The sequence below is a fragment of the Phacochoerus africanus genome, chromosome 8 (assembly GCF_016906955.1).
Source record: "Phacochoerus africanus isolate WHEZ1 chromosome 8, ROS_Pafr_v1, whole genome shotgun sequence".
NCBI classification, from domain to species: Eukaryota; Metazoa; Chordata; class Mammalia; order Artiodactyla; family Suidae; genus Phacochoerus; species Phacochoerus africanus.
Window position 1 is genome coordinate 83,272,023 of NC_062551.1, and position 20,423 is coordinate 83,292,445.

Here is a 20,423-nt window from a genome sequence, read left to right on the forward strand (position 1 = left end):
AGGGCACCAAGACAAAAGACGTGCGACATCCTGCAGCTCAGGGGGCCTGGACTCTTCAAAAAGGCAGTGTCATTTTCTTAAAAAGGCAGGGACCCTGCTCTACAGAAGTGTAACAATCACATGCAGTGCAGGATCCTCAATTAGCACCTAAATCGGGGCAAAAAAATGAAAACCTAGGAGATATCTGGGAACAGTGGGACGTCAGAGTTACTGGACTGCTCACGCTCTTCAGTATGATCACAGTATGGGGGCTCTGTATTTCTTTACTCTTAGGAGACGTACAGTGGAATATTTAGACGTGAAATGTCATGGTACCTGTGACTGATCTCTAAGTGGTTCATCCAGAGTTCCTGTCGTGGCTCAGCGGTTAACAAACCGACTAGTACCCATGAGAATGCGGGTTCGATCCCTGGCCTTGCTCAGTGGGTTAAGGATCTGGCATGGCTGTGAGCTGTGGTATAGTAGGTCTCAGACATGGCTCAGACCCCACGTTGCTGTGGCTGTGGCCACAGCTCTGATTCAACCCCTAGCCTGGGAACCTCCATATGCTGCATGTGGGGCCCTAAAAAGACAAAAAAACAAAAACAAAAACAAACAAAAAATGGCTCATCCAAAAAATACATCTGTGTTCATTATGTGTGTATAGGGAAAGGAAGCAAATATGGCAAAAGGTCACCAACTATTGGACAGAGGAGTCTTCACTGTGCTATTATGTCAGCTTTTCTGTTTGCTGAAAAAAAAAATTTTTTTTTTGTCTTTTTGTCTTTTCTAGGGCCACACCCATGGCATATGGAGGTTCCTGGGCTAGGGGTCTAATCAGAGCTATAGCTGCCTGCCTACACCAGAGCCACAGCAACGCGGGATCCGAGCTGAGTCTGCGACCTACACCACAGCTCACGGCCACGCTGGATCCTTAACCCACTGAGCGAGGCCAGGGATCGAACCCGCAACCTCATGGTTCCTAGTTGGATTTGTTAACCACTGAGCCACAAAAGGAACTCCTGAAAAATTTTCAAATGAAAAAGTTTGAGAAAAGAAGATAAGAAACATAGGAAGAAACGGACCCCTTCTTCCCCCGGATGTTGTCTGAGTGAAGCCGGAAACATAGCTGTCACCACACAACCATGTGGGGCTGACGTGCCCAAGGGTGGCTCAGTGGAAAGGTGGAGAAACCTGAACTTCTGACCATGTCTTTGAGCTGCCTCCCTGGGACTTCTTGGTATGTGGGATAATAGACCTCCCTGAGGGTCACTGGTTGAGTCAGGGTTTTCTCTGACTGCAGTCTAAACCTTCTTAACTGATACCTAGACATTTGGAGACTGTCAGCAGGTAAATGACAGCACGGGGACGAGGCAGAGTAGAGAGAGGAGAAGCCAGGTGGGAGGCACAGCACATGGAAAAGTGAGAGCGAGCAGAGAGCTGAGAGGAAGGAGCCTGAGGGGCAGGAGGACACCACGGAGGCCACGTTGTGGAAGCCAAGAGCCCGGGGTGTTCTGAGAAGAGGGAGCGTGGAACCGTGTGTAATGTTCCCATGAGGGAAGCAAGATAAGACAGGCAAGTCCTCGCCTGTGACCTCAGACCCTGGCTGAGAGTGGGCTGAGGAGCAGGGACAGGGGAGCGGTGGAAGGATATGGGGATGAGCCGGGGGCTGGGGTTGATGCTGGAAGTGTCCCCAGCTGGGGGGAGGGGAGACGCTGGCTCGGTGGCCCAACAGTGCTGGGCCAGGCTCTTCCCGCCACCGCCTCTTCCCCCTCGACCCCCTCCCTACCTGAACGGCGGGCAGAGTGGGTGGTGGAGGATCGCCTGCCTCAGAGAATCCTCACCTCAACACGCTGGCCTAGGTGTTCCCGTTCCCGCCTCACACAGGAGCGAATGGACACAGAGACAGGGAGCTGCTTGCCCACGACAGCACAGCCAACAGGGAATCCTAACCTCATCCCCAGCTCCTCCGGTCTCCCAGCTCAGACCCGGCCCAGCCCTCCACGAAGCTCACCCCGCCCGGCCCCATCTCCCTGTTGCCCAGGCCTGCTCAGTCCTACCTCGTCTGGGAAGCAGCCCTAGGGAGCCCCGTCCTACTAGGGGCCCCTCCCTGAGGGCAGTGCTGCCACAGCCCTTTGGAGATGCTGTGGGCCAGGCCAGGGGGCTGTCTAGGGGACCTGAGCCCCATGGAAGCAGGTAACAGCTACCTAGAGGCTGAGCTTCACTCTCAGGCCCTTCATTCCTCTCAGACCCTGAATCTTGGACCCTCAACGGTGACTCCAGCCGGGTCCACTTCAGAGGTGCCAGTCATAGCCTGGCCTGGGGCTTGGCTGGACCTCCTCAGCTAAGGGTGTGGCTTTATGCTAAGCCAGGCTCCGGACAGGTCTGGGGTGCAGGCGCATGGCCACAGTCAGCCAGGGGTAGGAGCAGGTGTTATGCCTCTCAGGGCCTCCCTTTTCCCCAGGGCCTCTGCTGCCACCGGAAACTCAGACCCCTTGGGCCTCTGCTCTCACCTTGCCTATTCACGGGGGCACCTACGCCGCCATAGCAGGAAGGGACAGAGATCCTTTCTTCAGAGCCGTGTGCGTCGTTCAGCATGTCTACCTCATCTTCTGCAGACAGGGACGTGTGGGTCACTGCTCTGGGGGTGAGGCCCAGGGGAAAGGGGGCCCCGAGCCCCAGCCAAGATGAAGCAGCCTGACTCTGTCCCCAAGCAGAAAACTGGGGTGCTGGGGAGCAAGGATCCAACCAGGCCTCTTCTTGGCATTCCCCCAGCCCGGCTCCTGGGGGGATCTGGTGGGCAATGCCAGCACCAGGGTGGAGGCTAGAGTGGGGTTGGGATGCAAAGGCCTGAGCCTGCAGGAGGCAGGGCGGCAATATGAGGGCTGGGCTGTAATGGGCTGGAGGTGGCTGTCAGGGAAAGGAGGGTGGGGGTCTGGCCAAACGCACAGTGGGGGGAGAGGTTCAAACATTAGTGAGGACACCTCCGCTACGGGTGTGGGGTCTCCCATCCGAGAGCTGCAGGCAGCACTGGCCAGCCAGCTACTTGGCTGTCAGGGGAGTCAGGCACACTCTTCCTCCATCCGCCCAACTACAAGGATGCTAGGCAGGTGGGCGAAGAGGACACGAGGGCGGAGCCTGCACTTACCATTTCCGTAGATTTTTATCCCTCGCCGCCTGAGGCAGGAAGGAGAAAGAAGACAGACAAGTTAGGACCCCCTGGATCGCCATCAGGGGCAGGCTCTGGCACCAGGTTCCCAGCTGAGCCTAAAGAAGATGGCTGGGCCGCCACCTCCTGAGGACGCCTACCCCTGAATCCCATCCTGGCCCAGGGGCATGCTTCGGGGTACCCAGCTCCTCCCAGCAGAGAAGATGAGGAAGAGCTGAAGGGCAGGGGCTCGGGGAGGAGACTACAAGAGTCCCCAAACCCAGGAGCCCAGCCCCAGCTCTACTCTGAAAAGGTTGCAGCACCCCAGCCCTGTCACTTAAACTTTTCTTTTTCTTTCTTTCTTTTTTTTTTCCGTCTTTTTAGGGCCACACCCACAGCATTTGGAAGTTCCCAGGGTAGGGGTCAAATCAGAGCTGCAGCTGCCAGCCACTGCCATGGCCACACCCAATCCAAGCTGTATCTGTGACCTACACCAAAGCTCATGGCAACGCCAGATCTTTAACCCACTGAGCAAGGCCAGGGACTGAACTCAAGTCTCCATGAATACAAGTCAAGTTCATTACCAGTGAGCCACGACGGGAACTCCCCTTAACTTCTCTTGATCCCCCTGAGATCCTATCATGATGCCTATGACTCAAAGCGGGGTTCAGAAGAGCAAGGAGAGAAGTAAAAAAAAAAAAAAAAAAAGCTTTGAAAAGATGAAAGTGATAGACAGATGAAAGAGGATTCCCTTTCCTGAGGGCCCGGAATAGGTGCACCATCAGTGTGTGCAGAATTAATTAATGAATAGACAGCTGGATGCTGAGCCGCCCCATCTCCCCAGCCCACACGTCACTAGAGGGCACTGCCCAGTGTGTGCCTGGACACAGGCAGAGCCCCCAAGAAGGTATAAGGATAAGGTTGTCAGGGAAAAGCTACATAACTGCGTCCTGTTTTCCCCAAGACACTAGGAGTCAATCTCTGAGTCCACGGGAAGGGCCAGGAGGAGGCAGGGGCACGGAAACAAAGACCCCAGAGGCGGGCTCCTTACCCCGGGTTCACAGGCTCCGACTGCAGAGGCACTCTCCGGGTCTTGCCAAGGGAGGCCAGAGGTGAGCTCATAGTTCTACGTCTACACTCTAGCTGTCAGGAACTCCCTGAGAAGAAAGAAGTCAACTCCTGGGATCTGTCCCTCAGGACCAGGGAGTGCCCTGAGCCTTTCTCTTTCCTGATGACTTTTCCCAGGAGGGAGCACTGTCCGGGGAGTGGCACCCCCTGCCTTCTTCCCACAGCCCCTGCAGAAGTTTCTGGAGGCAGCTTGGCCTCAGGATCCCTGTGCTGATGTCCACCTGCTCCGCTGGATATCCAGCTCTCTGCTCTGCTCCTGGAGGCCTCAGGCCTAGTAATGCCCGGGAAAGGGTGACGAGGGTGGGATGGGGTGCTGAGGGAGCTTCCTTGAGGCTTACCCAGACTTAGAACCCAGGCACAAGACCACCCAGGAGCTGGTCAATACAAAGCCCAAGTGTCCCATTCTCTCCCACCAGAATCCAGGTGCCACCCCCAACATCTCAGAGGCAGAGAGGGGAACCCCAAGGCAGGATTCCACCAAGACAACCGTCTACATGGAAGGGAGGTCAAGAGTCCAGGCTCTGGATGGGTTCTGCCATCCACTAGCGTGGCCTGGGTCTCAGTTTCCTCTACTGTAAAGGGGAAATGAAAACAGGACCAGCCAGGTAGTGTTAACACACATAAAGCACCTAGACCAGTGTCACGCTCAAAGGGGGTACTTGAAACTGACTTGTCAGACATAGAGAACAGACTTGTGGTTGCCAAGGAGGACCTTGGCATATATATAGGACTGCGTCACTTTGCTGTACAGCAGAAATTGGCACAACATTGTAAATCAACTATATTCCAATAAAATTTTTTAAAAATGTGAACCATGGCTGTTATTGGCACACAGAAGGCACTTACAAATGCTGGTTTCCCTTCCTTTCCTCTTCCTTCTGGAAAGATGAATGTTACATTGGGGATGCAGTTAAAGGCCACTGCTCTCTTCAGTGAATTAGGTATATTATGTGGCTAATATCTAGAAACCTTAGAATCAAAGGATCTCCACCAGGGCCTAAATCAAGTCTCTCTCTCTTTTTTTTTTCTTTTTTTGGCTGCTCCGAAGCATATGGAATTCCCGAGCCATGGATCAGATCCAAGCCACAGTCACCACCCAAGCTGCAGCTGCTGCAACACTGGATTCTTAACCCACTGTGCCCCATAGAGGAACAAACCAACATCCCAGGCACCCAAGACATTGATCTTGTTGCGTCACAGCGGGATCTCCTGAATGGAGTCTTCTGTTCCACTTTGGAAATGCGTGGCACTTGCTTCCACCCTGCCTCTGAATTTGCCCAGCAAGGGCACCTGGGCTGCCAGGAGACAGCTTTCCCGTCTTCATTCTAGAGTTCGGGAGGCGTGCCCCACGCCTTCCCCAGAGGTGCAGCCAAGGATCAGGCCCAGAGCTTCCTCACCCCTGTCCTCCAGCATCCAGCCTCTCCAAACTGCCCCCGCCCTGCCTCGTTCCTGCCATCTCAGGGTTCATGTGAAACTGCAAAACAGCCCCTGTGGTTCCCTTCGCCAGTCTCCACACGCTGCTAGAGGGATCTTAAACACAAAGCTGACATGTCACTTGCATGCTAAATACTCCCAGTGGCTCCTTCACACCCATGGAAAAAAATTCAAAATTCCTTAACATGGATCATCTGGTTCCAGCCTGTGTCGCTGGACCCCACCCTACCCTTGAGCCACTCTGTGAACTGTCAGCCCTGAAGTGCACCAGATCTTTGCACACATATCTCCCTAGGCCTGGAAGCTGCCCCCACAAAAAGGTCTCCCTACTCCCACCTATAACCTTCCCCTGACTGGCTAACTCCTTTTTTTTTTCCCCCAGTTTTTGTTTTGTTTTGTTTTGTTTTGTTTTTTTCTGGCTACACCTGCGGCATGTGGAATTTCCCAGGCCAGGAACTGAACTCATACTACAGGAGGGACAATGGCAGATCCTTAACCCACTGAGCCACCAGGGAAATCATGTGTTTAAAAAACAGCTTTATTGGAAGTTTCCCTATGGAACAGCAGGTTAAGGATCTGGTGTTGCCATAGCTGTGGTGCAGGTAACAGCTGCAGTGCGGGTTTGATCTCTGGCCAGGGAACTTTCGTATGCCTTGGGTGTGGCCAAAAAAAAAAAAAAAAACACCCAAACAGCTTTACTGATCCAGAAATCCCACTCCTGGGCATATATGTGGACAAAACTATGTTGCACCCCTATGTTCACTGCAGCACTATTCATGATAGCCAAGACATGGAAACAAACCAAAAGTCCATCAACAGACAAATGGATTAAGATGTGGTACATATATACAATGGAATACTACCTAGCCATAAAAAAGAACAAAATAATGTCATTTGCAGTAATGAGAATGCAACTAGAGATTATCACACTAAGTAAAACCAGGAAGAGGACAAATACATGATATCACTTACATGTGGAATCTATAATACGGCACAGGAAGTTTCTGTTCTGGCTCAGCGGTAAACGAGCCTGACTAGTATCCATGAGGATGTGGGTTGGATCCCTGGCCTTGCTCAGTAGGCAAAAGGACCCAGCATTGCCGTTAAGCTATGGTGTAGGTTGCAGACACAGCTTGGATCTGGTGTTGCTGTGGCTTCGGTGTAGGCTAGCAGCTATAGCTCTGATTTGACCCCTAGTCTGGGAAATTCCATATGCCACAGGTACAGCCCTAAAAAAAGCAAAAATAAATAAATAAATAAGGCACAAATGAATTTATCTATAGAACAAACAGACTCACAGATATAGAGAACAGACTTGTGGTTGCCAAGGGGGTGGGGGGAGGAAGTGGGATGGACAGGGATTGTGGTATTAGTAGATGCAAACTATTCCATTTAAATGGATAAACAGCAAGGTCTTACTGTACAACACATGAAACTATACCCAATCTCCTGGGATATGCATGTATAACTGAGTCACTTTGCTAAACACTAGTAATTGGCACAATATTGTAAATCAACTATACTTTAAGGTAAAAAATAAAATAAAAATAAAAAATGCAAGAAACCCCCAACTTTATTGAAGTATAATTCACATACTTAACGCTTCTTTTTTTTTTTTTAATGGCCACGTCCTTAGCCACTATGGTTGGATTCTTAACCCATTGTACCACAGCAGGGATTCCAACTCTTTTAAAGTATATAATTCACTGCTCCTTAGTGTATTCCGAGTCATGACACCCCCATCACAATCACCACACTCAAGTCTCAGGCACTGGGCCTTTAGTGGCTGAGACTGCCCTGCATGAACTTTCACCAGACCTGATTATCTTTCTCTTCTCTAAATTCTAGTCACCATAATGACCCCTCAAAAGAAACTAGTCAAAAAAACAGATATTAACCAACACTGGCAAGAATGAGCAGGGAAACTGGAAACTTTGTTGGAATATAAAATGGCGCGGCTGCTATTTGGCAGTTCCTCTAAAGTTAAACATAGTTATCTTGTGGCTCAGCAACTCCACACCCCAGGTATATACCCAAGAGAAATAAAAACTTACATTCACACAAAAATTTGTGTATCAGTTCAATAAGTAGCATTATTCATAATGCTGGAAACAACCCAAGTGTTCATCAACCAATGAATGAACAAATGTGATATAGCCTTGCAATGGAATATTATCTGGCAATGAAAAAGGGATGAGGAGTTCCCTTCGTGGCTCAGTGGTTAACGAATCCGACTAGGAACCATGAGGTTTCGGGTTCCATCCCTGGCCTCACTCAGTGGGTTAAGGATCCGGCGTTGCTGTGAGCTGTGGTGTAGGTTGCAGATGCGGCTTGGATCCCATGTTGCTGTGGCTCTGGCATAGGCCAGCGGCTACAGCTCCGATTAGACCCCTAGCCTGGAAACCTCCATATGCCGTGGGAGCGGCCCTTTTAGAAAAAGGCAAAAAAAAAAAGAAAAGAAAAAAGGGATGAAATACATGCTACAGTATAAATGGACCTTGAAAACATATGCTAAGGGAAAGAAGTCCATCACAAAAGACCACTAATTGTTATGATTCCATTTATATTAAAGATCCAGAGTGAACAAACCTATAGACACAAAATAGATTAGAGGTTGCCTAGGGTTGGAAGTGCTAAGGAAAGGTGGGGTGTGCATGTGTGTGTGTGGACTGCTGAAGAGTATAGGGTTTCCTTGGGGACTGATGAAAATGTTCTAAAATTGACTGTGGTGATGGCTGCACAACTCTGAATATACTAAAAACAACTGAAATTTACATTTTAAAAGGGTGAAGTATATAGTATATGACTTATATCTCAATAAAGCTATCACAAGAAAAAAAGGGACCTGGCCTCCAAGCCAAACCCATAGCTTCCCTCAACATAAATTCCTCCCACTTCCTCCTGCTTTTTTTTTTTTTTTTGGCTTTTGTCCTTTTTAGGGCCACACCCTGGGGCATATGGAGATTCGAAGGTAGGGGTCTAACCGGAGCTGTTGCTGCCGGCCTACCCCAGGGCCTCAGCAACGCAGGTTCCCAGCCGCGTCTGCAATCTACACCACAGCTCATAGCAATGCCAGATCCTTAACCCACTGAGCGAGGCCAGGGATCGAACCCACAACCTCATGGTTCCTAGTCGGGTTCGTTTCCCCTGTGCCACGACAGGAACTCCACCACGTCCTCTTTCTTAATGAGAGGCAAAAATTTGACTCTTTTCCCTCTTAATTCTATCCTACCCCTGCAGGGTAAACTCTGCATTTCTCTCATACATAGCTCCTTTTTTTTCCATGGCCACTGTTGGCCATTCTAGAGTGGGACTCTCACTGCCCTTCTCTGGGATTGTCACAAAGGCCCCAAACTGACTTCCCAGTTTCCAGTCTCACTCTAGCCCAACACACTGACTCCGGATCGATTTCCCCATGGATTATAGAGGACCCCTACGGATGACAACTGTATCCTCCCATCAGCCTGGGGGCTCCTGAGCGCAGGGCTGTGTCTTTTCCCTCAGACTGGGGACCCTGAGGACAGAGCCACCACTATTGCCTTCTGTTTGGGGCGTCCGGGGCAGACTGTGTCTTCCCCTCAAGCCAGAGGCGGCTAAAATTTGGGCTGTCTGCTTCTTCAGACTCAGCCTTTGAGAGGAAAGCTTTGTATTACGCCTATTTTGGGGACCCAAATTTGTCCCTCCACGGGCCTCTGTGCTCTACAGCGCCAACACAGACCAGCCAGCTGCACGCCTTCATTCCCCAAATCTCCAGCTGGAAGCTCTCACCTAGCAACTTCTACCACCAGCCCCGCCCAGGGAGCCGCGTGGCCACCTCCCGCCTCCACGCGCTGCCAAAGTAGGCGGGGGCCTAATCTGCTCCCAGAACGCTGAGGGCCCGCTGATCCGCCGGGCTCGCATGTCCTCGAGGCTCTCTGTGCTAGGGCCCCAGCCTGCGTGGGGAGCTCTGCGGGCAGAAAGGTCCGGGGCTGGAACTCACCACGCATGTCGGCCGAGCCCCCCGCGGCGCCGCCATCTTGTTGTCACGCGGTTTCCCAGGCGACCAGGACCAGTGCACTTCTCATTGGCTAATACGTGGGGTCCTGAGCAACCAGCAGGCAGCGGAGGAGGCTACAGCCTTCTGTACTCGAATTCTATTGGCCCACAGAGTCTAAACTCCTCGCGGGATACATGCAAATCCCAGAATCCACCGCTCTGCGCGGACTCGGGGTTTGGGGAAACGGAGGGTCCATTTGTTACCACCCCAAGGCACTGAAAGTGGAGGGCCTGAGTTTGGATTCACGAAGCCATTAGCAGTCGCTGGATCCATAACTGTAATCCCGACAATGCTGTTTTGCTAAACTGATTTGGGGAGAAATTACGTTTCTCTGTTTTCCCGTCTGATCAGTACAGTGCTAAGGGGGAGTTCTTTGGAGTATGAATTGACATGATGCAAGTAGTTAATAAATGTTTCTTAAATCTGAAACCCTCTGTTAACTTCTTGACCAAATGGTGCCCTAAAGGGGCGCTCAGATTCTATTTCCTTTGTGTAAAAATTCAGGTAAGATTCCCCCTGCCTTCGGATAAAACACTTTTTTCTTTTTGTGACTTTAGGTGAGACATTTCCCCTCCTGAGCCTCCCATGAAAAAAATATGGTATTGGATTAGAGCAACAAAAGGTGGTTTAGTTAAGAGCATGGACTTTGGCCTTTGGAGTCCAGGCCCCTGACTTGTGCGTCCTGGGGCAAGTTATTCACCTTAATTTCTTCTGTAAAATGGGGAGAATACCCACCCCCCATAGGGTTGTGTGAGAATTAAATGAAATAATGCATGCAGAGTGCCTGTCACAATAGCTACACAGAGTAAGCTTTCAAAACATTTCCTGCTTTTAACTACCGTTATCTCACAACCTTCCACCTGTGATACTCTGAGACTCTATGCCTTGGCTCAGCTACCAAAGCCCTTTTTCTGCATGTCTCAACCACACGTAGTATTTTCCATTTGACTCTAATCTACTGCATTTAGGAGAGAGCAGGCTCCTTGAGGCAGTCTTTACACACCAATTGGAGAATGAGGGGAACTACCAATTAATGAGTGTCTTTCAAGTGCCCGCTGTCAGCATTATGAACTTTACAGCGGAGAAGACTGAAGCTCAGAGAAGTAAAGTGACTTGTTCAAGACCATACAGGTAGAAAGCAGCAAAAGTCGATGCTAATCTAGACTCTCTGCCTCCAGAATCTGTGCTCTTTCTAGAAGCTCCCACTTTAGTAAAACATGCAAGCAAAAATAAGCCAGGGTACAGGTGGTTCAGGTCCACGGCCAGGGGAACAGTTCAAGTGGAAGGTGTGACTGAAAGCTCTCTTGCCACTGAGCTGCTCCCAGAAAGTTCTCTGAGGCCTGATATATATGAGATGAGAAAGTTTGAGGTCATGCTAGGCCAAGTGTTTGGGGAGGCTGGAGCCATAGTCAGGGGATTGGCAATCTTACACTGTCACCTTGCTCCTGTTCCTTCTGCTTTTGAAGGTAAACAAGGACCAACAGCAGGGGAAGCAGGGGGTTCTGGTCTCATGGGCCCTGTGGTGCTCCTTCGACTGCCTCCCACCTCAGCAAGACTGGGGAGTGAACTGGCATTTACCCAAGCACCAGGATTTACAACATAGCTTCCTCCTACCCAGGGCTGGGAGCCTGGCCTGAGATTCTGCAGTAGGCTGACACGCAGCAAAAATCTAGTTCCTGTGAGAGAGGCAGGAGTCCTCTAACCTAGCAGGCAGTTTATTATTTTTAAAATAACATTTATTAGGAAAAGTCAGAGCTGTATTATGAAAATGATAGTGTACATTTTCATCATAGAAACTTGGAAAATAATAATAGCCATGACTTACTGAGACTACATTCTGGGTCAGCATAATTTAAAAAGTCTGTGGGGCTGGGCTCTGTCACTTACTAGCTGGCTGTTTCTGCTCCAGCTACTCCACTGAGCCTTAATTTCTGTATCTGGAAAAGAGAGATACTAATTGAACCCAGTAGGCTTACTGTGCAAATTAAATTTCTTGTAACACTGTTGTATTATTGTTTTGGAAAAGGTGTTTACCAAAAACAAAAAGTTACGAAAGTGAAACAAGAATCTAAATTCACCTAATAGTTATTTTTCTGACTTATATTTTTCTATCTCCCATCTTAGATGGTTCTGGAAATTTTTCTAAGGTCTCCAGTTTCACATAAGATTTGAGTGTTGGAAGGATGGTGGAGGACAATCTGTCCAGCTTCCAAGTTCACCCAGGATCCCCTCTGGACTTCCCGGATGACCGCCGGTTGGCTGCTTCTTGATTCCACCCTGGGTGGATGTTCACTGCCTGACGATGGTGGGGAGGTGCTGAACGACAGGAGGGAGGCTCTTTCTGGGCCTATTCCCCACCTGTGCCTTTTTTAATTTAATTTTATTTTTTTTAGGGCCGCACCTACTGCAGATGGAAACTCCCAGGTTAGGGGTCTTAGCCACCAGCCTATGCCACAGCCACAGCAGCTCACAGCAATGCCAGATCCTTAACCCACTGAGCAAGGCCAGGGATCGAACCTGAGTCCTCATGGTTCTTAGATTCGTTTTTGCTGAGCCACGTTTTTCCTTGTTCCCCACCTGTGGTGTGAGGAAGTAGACCCCAGGCCTGGAGTTAGAGAGTTCTGGAGGTCTCTATTCCCCCACCCCAACCCCACCCCCATGGGCCCAGTGGCATATGGAGCTGCCAGGCCAGGGATCAGATCCGAAGCGTAGTTACAACCTAAGTCACAGCGGCGGCCACGCTGGATCCTTAATCTACTGTGCCCAATGAGGATCAAACCTGCATCCCAGCACTCCCAAGATGCTGCCAATTCCATTGCACCACAGCAGGAAGTGCAAGGTTTCTATTCTTGGGAATAGACAGAGCCCACTTTGCTTATAGGTCATTTCCTGAAGGACCCTTATCAGTTATGACCCCTTTGGGGCTAAAGAGTTTATCAAGTCTTAGCAGCTCAGGAGAGAGAGGTAAATAATAATGGAGAGGAGTTCCCATTGTGGCACAGTGGAAACAAATCCGACTAGGAACCATGAGGTTGCTCAGTGGGTTAAGGATCAGGCGTTGCCGTGAGTGAGCTGTGGTGTAGGTCAAAGACGCAGCTCAGATCTGGCGTTGCTGTGGCTGCGGCGTAGACCAGCGACTACAGCTCCGATTCAACCCCTAGCCTGGGAATCTCCATTTGCCGCAGCTGCACAGCCCTAAAAAAAAAAAAAAAAAAAAAAAAAACCTAATATTAATACTAATACTGGAGAAAGAGGTCCTCTAAGTCCGAGCATTCCTTTAGAATAAGAACCTGGCTATCTCTCTCGCCTTTCCCTGCTCCACCCACATCACAGGTGCCTTGGGTCAAGCCCTCCCTATATCTTATTGACATTTAAGACCTTTGTATTACATGTCCTGCCCTTCACTCTTCTCAGTGTTCCAGAAACTATCATGCTCTCCTATGTTCGGGCCTCTCCTTCCAGCGGGAACATCTTCCTTTGCCTTTTCCCCCTGGGAGAACCCCCTCCATCCTTCAAGAACTGGTTCAAATGTCCCTTCCTCCATGAATACCCCACTCCTCCCACCAGGAGTCACACTCTACATTCTCAGAGTCCTGATGCCACCATAGCATTCTTTATTCAGTTTTGTGATTTTTTTTTTTTTTCAGTATGCATCTCCCTCTTGGACTACGAACTCTTCAAAGGCAGGGATCCTTACTCGTTCATCCTACCTGACACAGTAGGTGTCCATAAGTTGCCTGAAATAAACAGATGGGTGGATGGACGGATGGATAGAGGGACAAACAGATGAAAATCTCCCTTGGAAAGTTCTGTGGTGCTATTGGATCACAGCCCTCTCTCAGTGGGGATGAAAGCTTGCAGGCAGATCGTACTGTAATATGCGCCCCCACCCCCCAACCTCGCTGTGTTCCACTCTGCCACCAACCTCAAGTACACTGAGCACTTGCGCCCTGTGGGGCCGCGCTAGGCCCTGGGAACGGTCACTAAAGAACACTGTGAAACTGGGCCGGGGAGTGGTCTGCGGTGTTTTGCACACCCAGGTCCTTGTTGTTCTGTCCAAGCATTCCCTATGAGTGGTCTTCCCTGAACAGGAACCCACACCATGTCGTCCCCCATTTCTCTGTTCTCACACTACCCTTTTGACTTTCTCACGTCTACTGAAATCTCAAATTATCACTATTTTTTAAGGGTTTTTTTTTTCTTTTTAGGGCTGCACCCAAGGCATATGGAGGTTCCCAGGCTGTAGCCGCCAGCCTACACCACAGCGACAGCAATGCCAGATGCCAGCCGTGTCTGTGACCTACGCCACAGCTCACAGCAATGCCGGATCCTTAACCCACTAAGTGAGGCCAGGGATAGAACCTGTGTCCTCGTGGATATTAGTCAGATTCATTTCTGCTGAGCCATGACGGGAACTCCTCCACTGAGTTCTTAATTTCTATGATTGTATATTTAACCTCTAAAATTTCCATTTGGTTCTTTTCTATAATTTCTGGGGTTTGGTCTTGTCTCATATGTTTTGAAGACACCAAGCATTGCTATTTAAAAGTTTGGGTGATAATTCCATTATCTGGATCTTCCGTGTAACTGCTTCTGTTATCTGCTGTTTCTCTTGGTTTTTTGATTGTGTTGTCTTTAATTTCTGTGAGGGGCTAGGCTGTTGTTTCCTGTTCACTCTTACTCCTCAGGTACCACCTTTCATGGTCCCAACCTAAAGCCAAGTGGAGGGTGGGAGAGTTTACCAGGGCCCCTCTTTCCTAGCAGGGCTTGAGTTTTTCTCCCCCAGCCCCCATAAATGTGTAGAAAGCGCTGCTCAGATTCTCAGCTGTCTCTCCTGGAAGTGGCAAATACTTTTAGGGGAGAAGCAGCCCCAAACAAAAGGCTCACCTCTCCCTTCCCCTTATTTATCTTCTTCATTGGAAACTCAAGACTTTGTCTGCTCTTGCCACATATTAAGCATTTACTGACTGCATGAATACAGGCATGCAAGGCTTGGAGGTGGGAATGACAACCTTATCTTTTTTTTTGTCTTTTGTCTTCTGAGGGCCATACCTGTGGCATATGGAGGTTCCCAGGCTAGGAGTCTAATCGGAGCTGGAGCTGACCTATGCCAGAGCCACAGCAACACCAGACCTGAGCCACGTCTGCGACCTACACCACAGCTCACGGCAATGCTGGATTCTTAACCCACTGAGCGAGGTCAGGGATCAAACCCACAACCTCATCGTTCCTAGTCAGATTCCTTTCCGCTGAGCCACGATGGGAACTCTGGGAATGAACACCTTATATTCACCCATTTGTTCAGCTGTCCCCGACATCTAACTGCACTGAATTCTGTTCTGTGCTGGGTTAGAGAGGTGACAAGATCTAGAGGGACCTGGTCTTGGGTCAAGGGACCAGATCATACCCTTAGCAGACTCAGTCTTTAGAGCAGTGGCCACAGAAGGAGCTCTTGGAATACTGAGGAACTCCCTCTCTTGGAAGGAGTTTCTGGGGCGTGGGGGGAGAGAGTTTGCTGAGCTAAGCCTTGAAGAACAAATAACAGTTTGCAGATAAAATAACCAGCGAAAGGCATTGCTGGGCAAACGCATGGGGTGTAAAGGAGCTGGGCAGCTGGAGAGAGCAAGCTGGGTACAGCCGAGGCCTAAGGTTTGGTATGGGTGTGGGGGGAGGGAGGTTAAGGAACCCAAACACCAGGCTGAGGAGGACGGCAGGGGCCTTGAATGTCACACTGAGGAGTTTGGTCCTGATTCCTGGGGAGAGCGGTAAGGGGGTATGCTATGGACTGAGACTTCCCATCTCGCTAGTGAAGGTTTAGAAGTCAGGTTTGGAGAAAGTGTTCACTGGGACAATGAAATCAAAAGATAGACCAGGTTCTATCTATAGCTCTGCCATTCACCTGCCTTTTGGGGGCCTCAGTTTTCCCATCTGTAAAATGGGGGTCTAAGCTCTTTAAGCTTTGTAACCAGAGTCCTGTCCATGTAGATGGTGTCAAAACAGAATGAAACTGCTCAGAGGGCAGGAGAGGAAAAGGCTTGAAGCCCCACTTCTCTCAGGTACCGAGAGACTCCAGCATCCCTCCCGGTCCTGAGGACCCTAAAAACCCTTCCAGCACCCACCAGGTCCCCACCGCCATTGTGAGCTCAAACCACAGCAGAGGCTCAAGATGTGGACATGAAATTTCTGGAGTTTGTAATAATATTTTTGCAAATATGAGCCTGGCATTTAAGTATCCTCACAGAAATGCACAGCATGGAGAAAGGACAACTCAGCTGGCCACAGGGTTCATCCCGTCCAGCTGCCTCTTTCTAAGAGAGAAGAAGACTGCCCAGTGTGATGGAGCTGATTTTCAGCAGAGTGATTTTCTTCTCCTTTTTTTTTTTTTTTTTTTTTTTGCTTTTTAGGGCCGCACCCACGGCATATGGAAGTTCCCAGGCTAGGGGTCCAATGGGAACTATAGCTGCCAGCCTACACCACAGTCACAGCAGTGCAGGATCTGAGTCAAATCTGCAACCTACACCACAGCTCATGGCAACGCCGGATCCTTAACCCACTGAGTGAGGCCAGTGATGGAACCCACATCCTTGTGGATCCTGGTTGGGTTCATTAACTGCTGAGCCACAACAGGAACTCCAGCAGAGCCATCTTGGACTTACGGGCCTCCCGTATCCTGGGCCAGTGCCCTTCTGGCATCTGCTGCTTTGCTTCCTATACTCTCATGAACCCCCAGAATCAGCCACCCCTCCAGGTGCACCAAAGGCAGCAGAGACTTGAGCAGAGAGTCAGGGGAGGCCTCTGGTGAAGGAGCTGGCAAGTGTGGGCAGTGAGAGGCTTCCCTACCTCCTTCCCTTCGTGCCCGGGGGTGGGGGTGGGGGTGTTGGGGCACAAGATCCCTGCCCCTCCCTCTCCACTTCCTGGCTTTCTCTTACCAGCCTTGATTCTCAGTTCTTTTTTCTTTGTTTCTTTTTGGCCAGTGGCCCCTCTAGGGCCCACTCAGGTTTTTCTGAGGCTTGCTACACAAAGCCCAAAACCACAGGAGGGAAGTGAGATTGGGATTTCTTTCACTACCTGGCATGCAAATGAGATGCAGAATAAAAGAAGGAAGGGAGAGTGGGTGAGGCGGGAGCTGGGCTGTAAAGCCAAGCCCTGGCTCTTCTGGGAGTGAGGAGGACAGGGAACCAAGACAATCAATGACTTCTAGGGCACCCCGGACGTTACACACCTGGGTGCAGCTTCAGGCAGACCTGGATTCAAGTTCATGTCTGACTTTTATTACCTTGGACAAGTCACTTAATATCCAAGCTTCAGTTTCCTCATCAGGACAATGGGGATGCTTATAAAATCCACTGCAGAGCCCCACCAAGAGAATACAGTGAGAGGATATGTAAAGAATGGGGCTTTGTGATCCACCTCATCCCCCAGGCCTGGGTGGCTGGGACTTCACAGCCACCCCCACCCCAAATCCCTTCCCAGCAGTGTAGTCACCTTCTGCTTCCTCCACTAGCCCTCCTCCCACCCATCCAAGATGGAAACACACCATGCATCTGCTATTTGCTTGATCCAAATCACAGATGCCAGGTCTTAATAAACTCTGGAAATAATCCACTTCAGTCTTCTCATTGACCTGAGACCCATGAGGCCTGGAGGGAATGGGCTGACCCAGAGGCGAGGTTTCCGGCTTCCTAATGCAGTGCTTCTAGATTTTCACAAGAAATCCACCCCCGCCCCACAAATGTTAATGTTCCCCAAGCCTTCATTCTGGAACAATCTACAACCTTATCTTGAATCCTAAAACTACTCCAACCTTTTCTCCTTCAGCTCCTATCTCCTGCCCATCTCCTTTTAATTATACTATATTTAATTCTCTGGCAGCTCCTTTGTTAAAGGCTCAGAGAGGTACAGTTTCTGGCCCAGGGTCTCAGAGTTCAGGGGATTAAACCAAGAGTCAGTCCCCACCGTGCATGACTCCAAGCCCAGGGCCCTCTTTACTGCCCCCCCGCCCCCAATTTGCCCAAATCTCATCCCCAGGGATCTGCCTCAGTCCCTTTCCAGAACCCATCCTCTGCCAGGACTATAGAACCCAGCTCCCGGTATCCTCAACCTCAAGGTCTGTAAAGCAGCAGCACCCCCACCCCCACCCTGAAGGCCCTCCTTCCTCCCCCTTCCACCCCGCCTCCTGGCCTCCTCCTCACTCATAAGCAGCCAAGCCAAGAGGGGCCTGCACACAGCCCTGTGTTCATCGCCAAAAGCTGCTACAAAAAGAGCCACCGCAAGCCTCCAAAGATGAAAGGCTTCCTCTTCCTCCTATTCACCATCAGCCTCCTGGTTATGATTCAGGTAAGAGCAGCTCCTCGGAGTCCTTGGCACCACTGCCCAGGACTCCCCAGACCTGAGGCCATGCAGGTTCCCGGGCACCCAGCCTTCTCCCATGGGAGCAGAGGCTCCAGCAGGGGGGCCTGGCTCCCAACCTTCCAGCCCTTCTGGTTGAGGTCAGACTGTTTGCGGGCTGCCCCCGAGCCGACTGCCTCCTGTACCCGAGGTTGGGGAGCACTTACAAGGCACAATGAGGCACCCAAGCGTGCTGTGGAGTAATAGCGAATTGAGAGGCTTGGGAAGACGGCCCTGAGTGAGGATGGCATCAACCCACAGGGAAGCTGGGGAAACGGTCCTGTTGGGAAGGGACCAGAAAATGTTCACAGGGAGTCTGATCCAGTTTGGAGGTGGCAGGGAACCCCCCAGGAGAGGAGCCCGGGTGTTCGGCAACGCTAAGAAGATAGAAATCTCCTGCTCCAGAAACAGCTAGGCTCTCGAGACCAACTGCTATTTCAGGAGGCAGCTTTGGCAGCATCTCACATGCTAGTCAGTATAGGAGATGGGAGCCATCAAGTTCTCGATCAAGAACAGCTTGATCAAGCATCAAGAACAGCTTGATCACCACCAAAAACAGCTCAGTCTCCATCCAGGGCAGCTTTAGGTGCAGCTTGATCAAGCATTGAGAACAGCCTGATCACCATCTGGCCATTTCCTCAGGGGAAGAAGTCACCCCCCTCACCCACCCACTGGCACTGTCTCATGTGACCCTCGTGACTGGAGTGGGCTCTTCTCCCCATTGAAAAGATGAGGAAGCTGAGGCTCAGAGAGGCTAAGCCCCTGGTTGGGCTAAGGTAAAGGGCTGGGGCCACAGACTCCCCTCTCTCCTACCTGCTGGAGGAGCTGGTGGCCTGATAGACATGAAAGGAAGGTTCCATGGGAGGTGGACCAGGGACCGCCTCTGACCCTGCCCATGTCAAGGCAGGAAGCAGCCAACGGTCCCCACAGGACCTTGTGAAAGAAGTCGTGGTCATAGGGGCAAGGGAACTGAGGACTGTAGTACTGGGGTGGGGGACACTGTGTCTCTAAACAAACATGAGGAGTTCCTGTTGTGGCTCAGCGGAAACGAATCTGACTAGAAACCATGAAGACATGGGTTCGATCCCTGGCCTTGCTCAGTGGGTAAGGGATCTGGCGTTGATGTGAGCTGTGGTGATGGGACTTGCAGATGTGACTTGAATCTGGCTTTGCTGTGGCTGTGGTGGAGGCCAGCGGCTGCAGCTCTGATTTGACCCCTAGCCTGGGAACCTCCATATGCTGTGGGTGCAGCCCTAAAAAGACAAAAACAAAAACCAATCAACCAAACAAACCCCATGCAATTCAAAAGCCTCCTGAGCTTGCTCCACTTCTCCTCTTGCAGATACAAACTGGAGTCTTGGGAAACCGAACCACCACCAAGAAACCCAAGGGTGGAGCCCCAGCCCTCAGCGGCCTGGGCAGCGGCGGCATCCTTCTCTTTTTGACCAACGTCCTCATCCAGCTCTTCCACCTCAGCTGAGGTGACCTGGCCCAGCCCTAGCCCTGTGCCCCTGAGACAGCTGCCACCATCTCTAGCAACAGAAGCCGCCCCCCAGTCCTTGGGAGGGATTGATGCTGGAGATGAGCAGGTTGTGGGAATGACAGGCAGTGCCTTGGGGGTGATGGCTGATGCAGGGAGGTACTGATGTGGAGGGGCAAGCACCACCCAGCCCGGCATCAATAAAGTTGATGTGTGCTTGGCGTTGGGTCCTGCATGTGGTCCCTGGACATCACTAGGCCCCCAGAGCCAGGTTTGCAGCTGCACCAAGGAGCTGCCCATGTTCCCATCAGCAAGAGAGGTGGCACCAGGGATCTCGCAACCCACGTTCCCTGCCCCAAAGGCCAAACTCCGAGACCCTTCCCCTTCAGATCACCTAGCAGGGACATGGCCCAGAACCAGCCATAGTCACCTCCTTTAGTTGCATTTGCCTCCCCTGTCCCCGGGTGTTTGGGAATGATGGTTCCAGAAGACCCAGCCCTACCCCCACTCAGACCCTGGACATCCCCATTGCAGAAGTTCAGAAGTTCACCCCCTCTCCACTACCTTGGTGTCTTCAGAATGACAGATTCAGAGAGAAGCCCCCCAGTCTCCAGGGGTTCCGGACCTCACAGCCATCCTCCTGTCCTCATGTCTCCAGCCACTGGGGGCTGAGAAAAATGAAGAGGTCTATTTCTGCCCCCGTTACCCGCACTGGGTAAACAGCTGCTCTAACCACTCTGACCCCTCCTGCCTTTGGGATGGTGGAACTGGGAGCTTCAGAGAGGGAAGGGAACCCTGGAGTGGCCCCCCCCCCCAGGGCCTTGACCATC

At 51.0% G+C, this 20,423-nt stretch overlaps 2 protein-coding genes across 15 annotated transcripts in view; one reads left to right on the forward strand and one right to left on the reverse strand.

Moving 5' to 3' along the window:
• UBXN11 (UBX domain protein 11) overlaps window positions 1–18,996 on the reverse strand; it is a 33,631-nt gene extending 14,635 nt beyond the window's left edge. For 3 of the 14 annotated variants that reach the window (XM_047792735.1, XM_047792730.1, XM_047792726.1), the window contains exons 1-4: window positions 9,669–9,744; window positions 4,179–4,284; window positions 3,128–3,156; window positions 2,493–2,591 (exon numbers count right to left, since the gene is read on the reverse strand). In XM_047792735.1, the coding sequence (XP_047648691.1) occupies window positions 2,493–2,591; window positions 3,128–3,156; window positions 4,179–4,249 (199 nt within the window). In that variant the 5' untranslated portion in view covers window positions 4,250–4,284; window positions 9,669–9,744. The other 11 variants (XM_047792731.1, XM_047792729.1, XM_047792734.1 and 8 more) reach the window with 9 other exon arrangements.
• CD52 (CD52 molecule) lies at window positions 17,913–19,814 on the forward strand. The gene is made up of 2 exons (XM_047792742.1): window positions 17,913–18,062; window positions 19,456–19,814. The coding sequence occupies exons 1-2, from the start codon at window positions 18,009–18,011 to the stop codon at window positions 19,591–19,593; spliced, it is 192 nt and encodes a 63-aa protein (XP_047648698.1). The 5' UTR covers window positions 17,913–18,008; the 3' UTR covers window positions 19,594–19,814.
• The last annotated feature ends 609 nt before the right edge of the window (window positions 19,815–20,423 follow it).

What these genes read in the sequence shown, in the direction of transcription:
- CD52 (XM_047792742.1), top strand. Translation starts at nt 18,009, where the DNA reads ATGAAAGGCTTCCTCTTCCTCCTATTCACCATCAGCCTCCTGGTTATG. An exon ending in GCCTCCTGGTTATGATTCAG is followed by an intron (nt 18,063 to 19,455) that starts GTAAGAGCAGCT and finishes CTCCTCTTGCAG; the next exon opens with ATACAAACTGGAGTCTTGGG.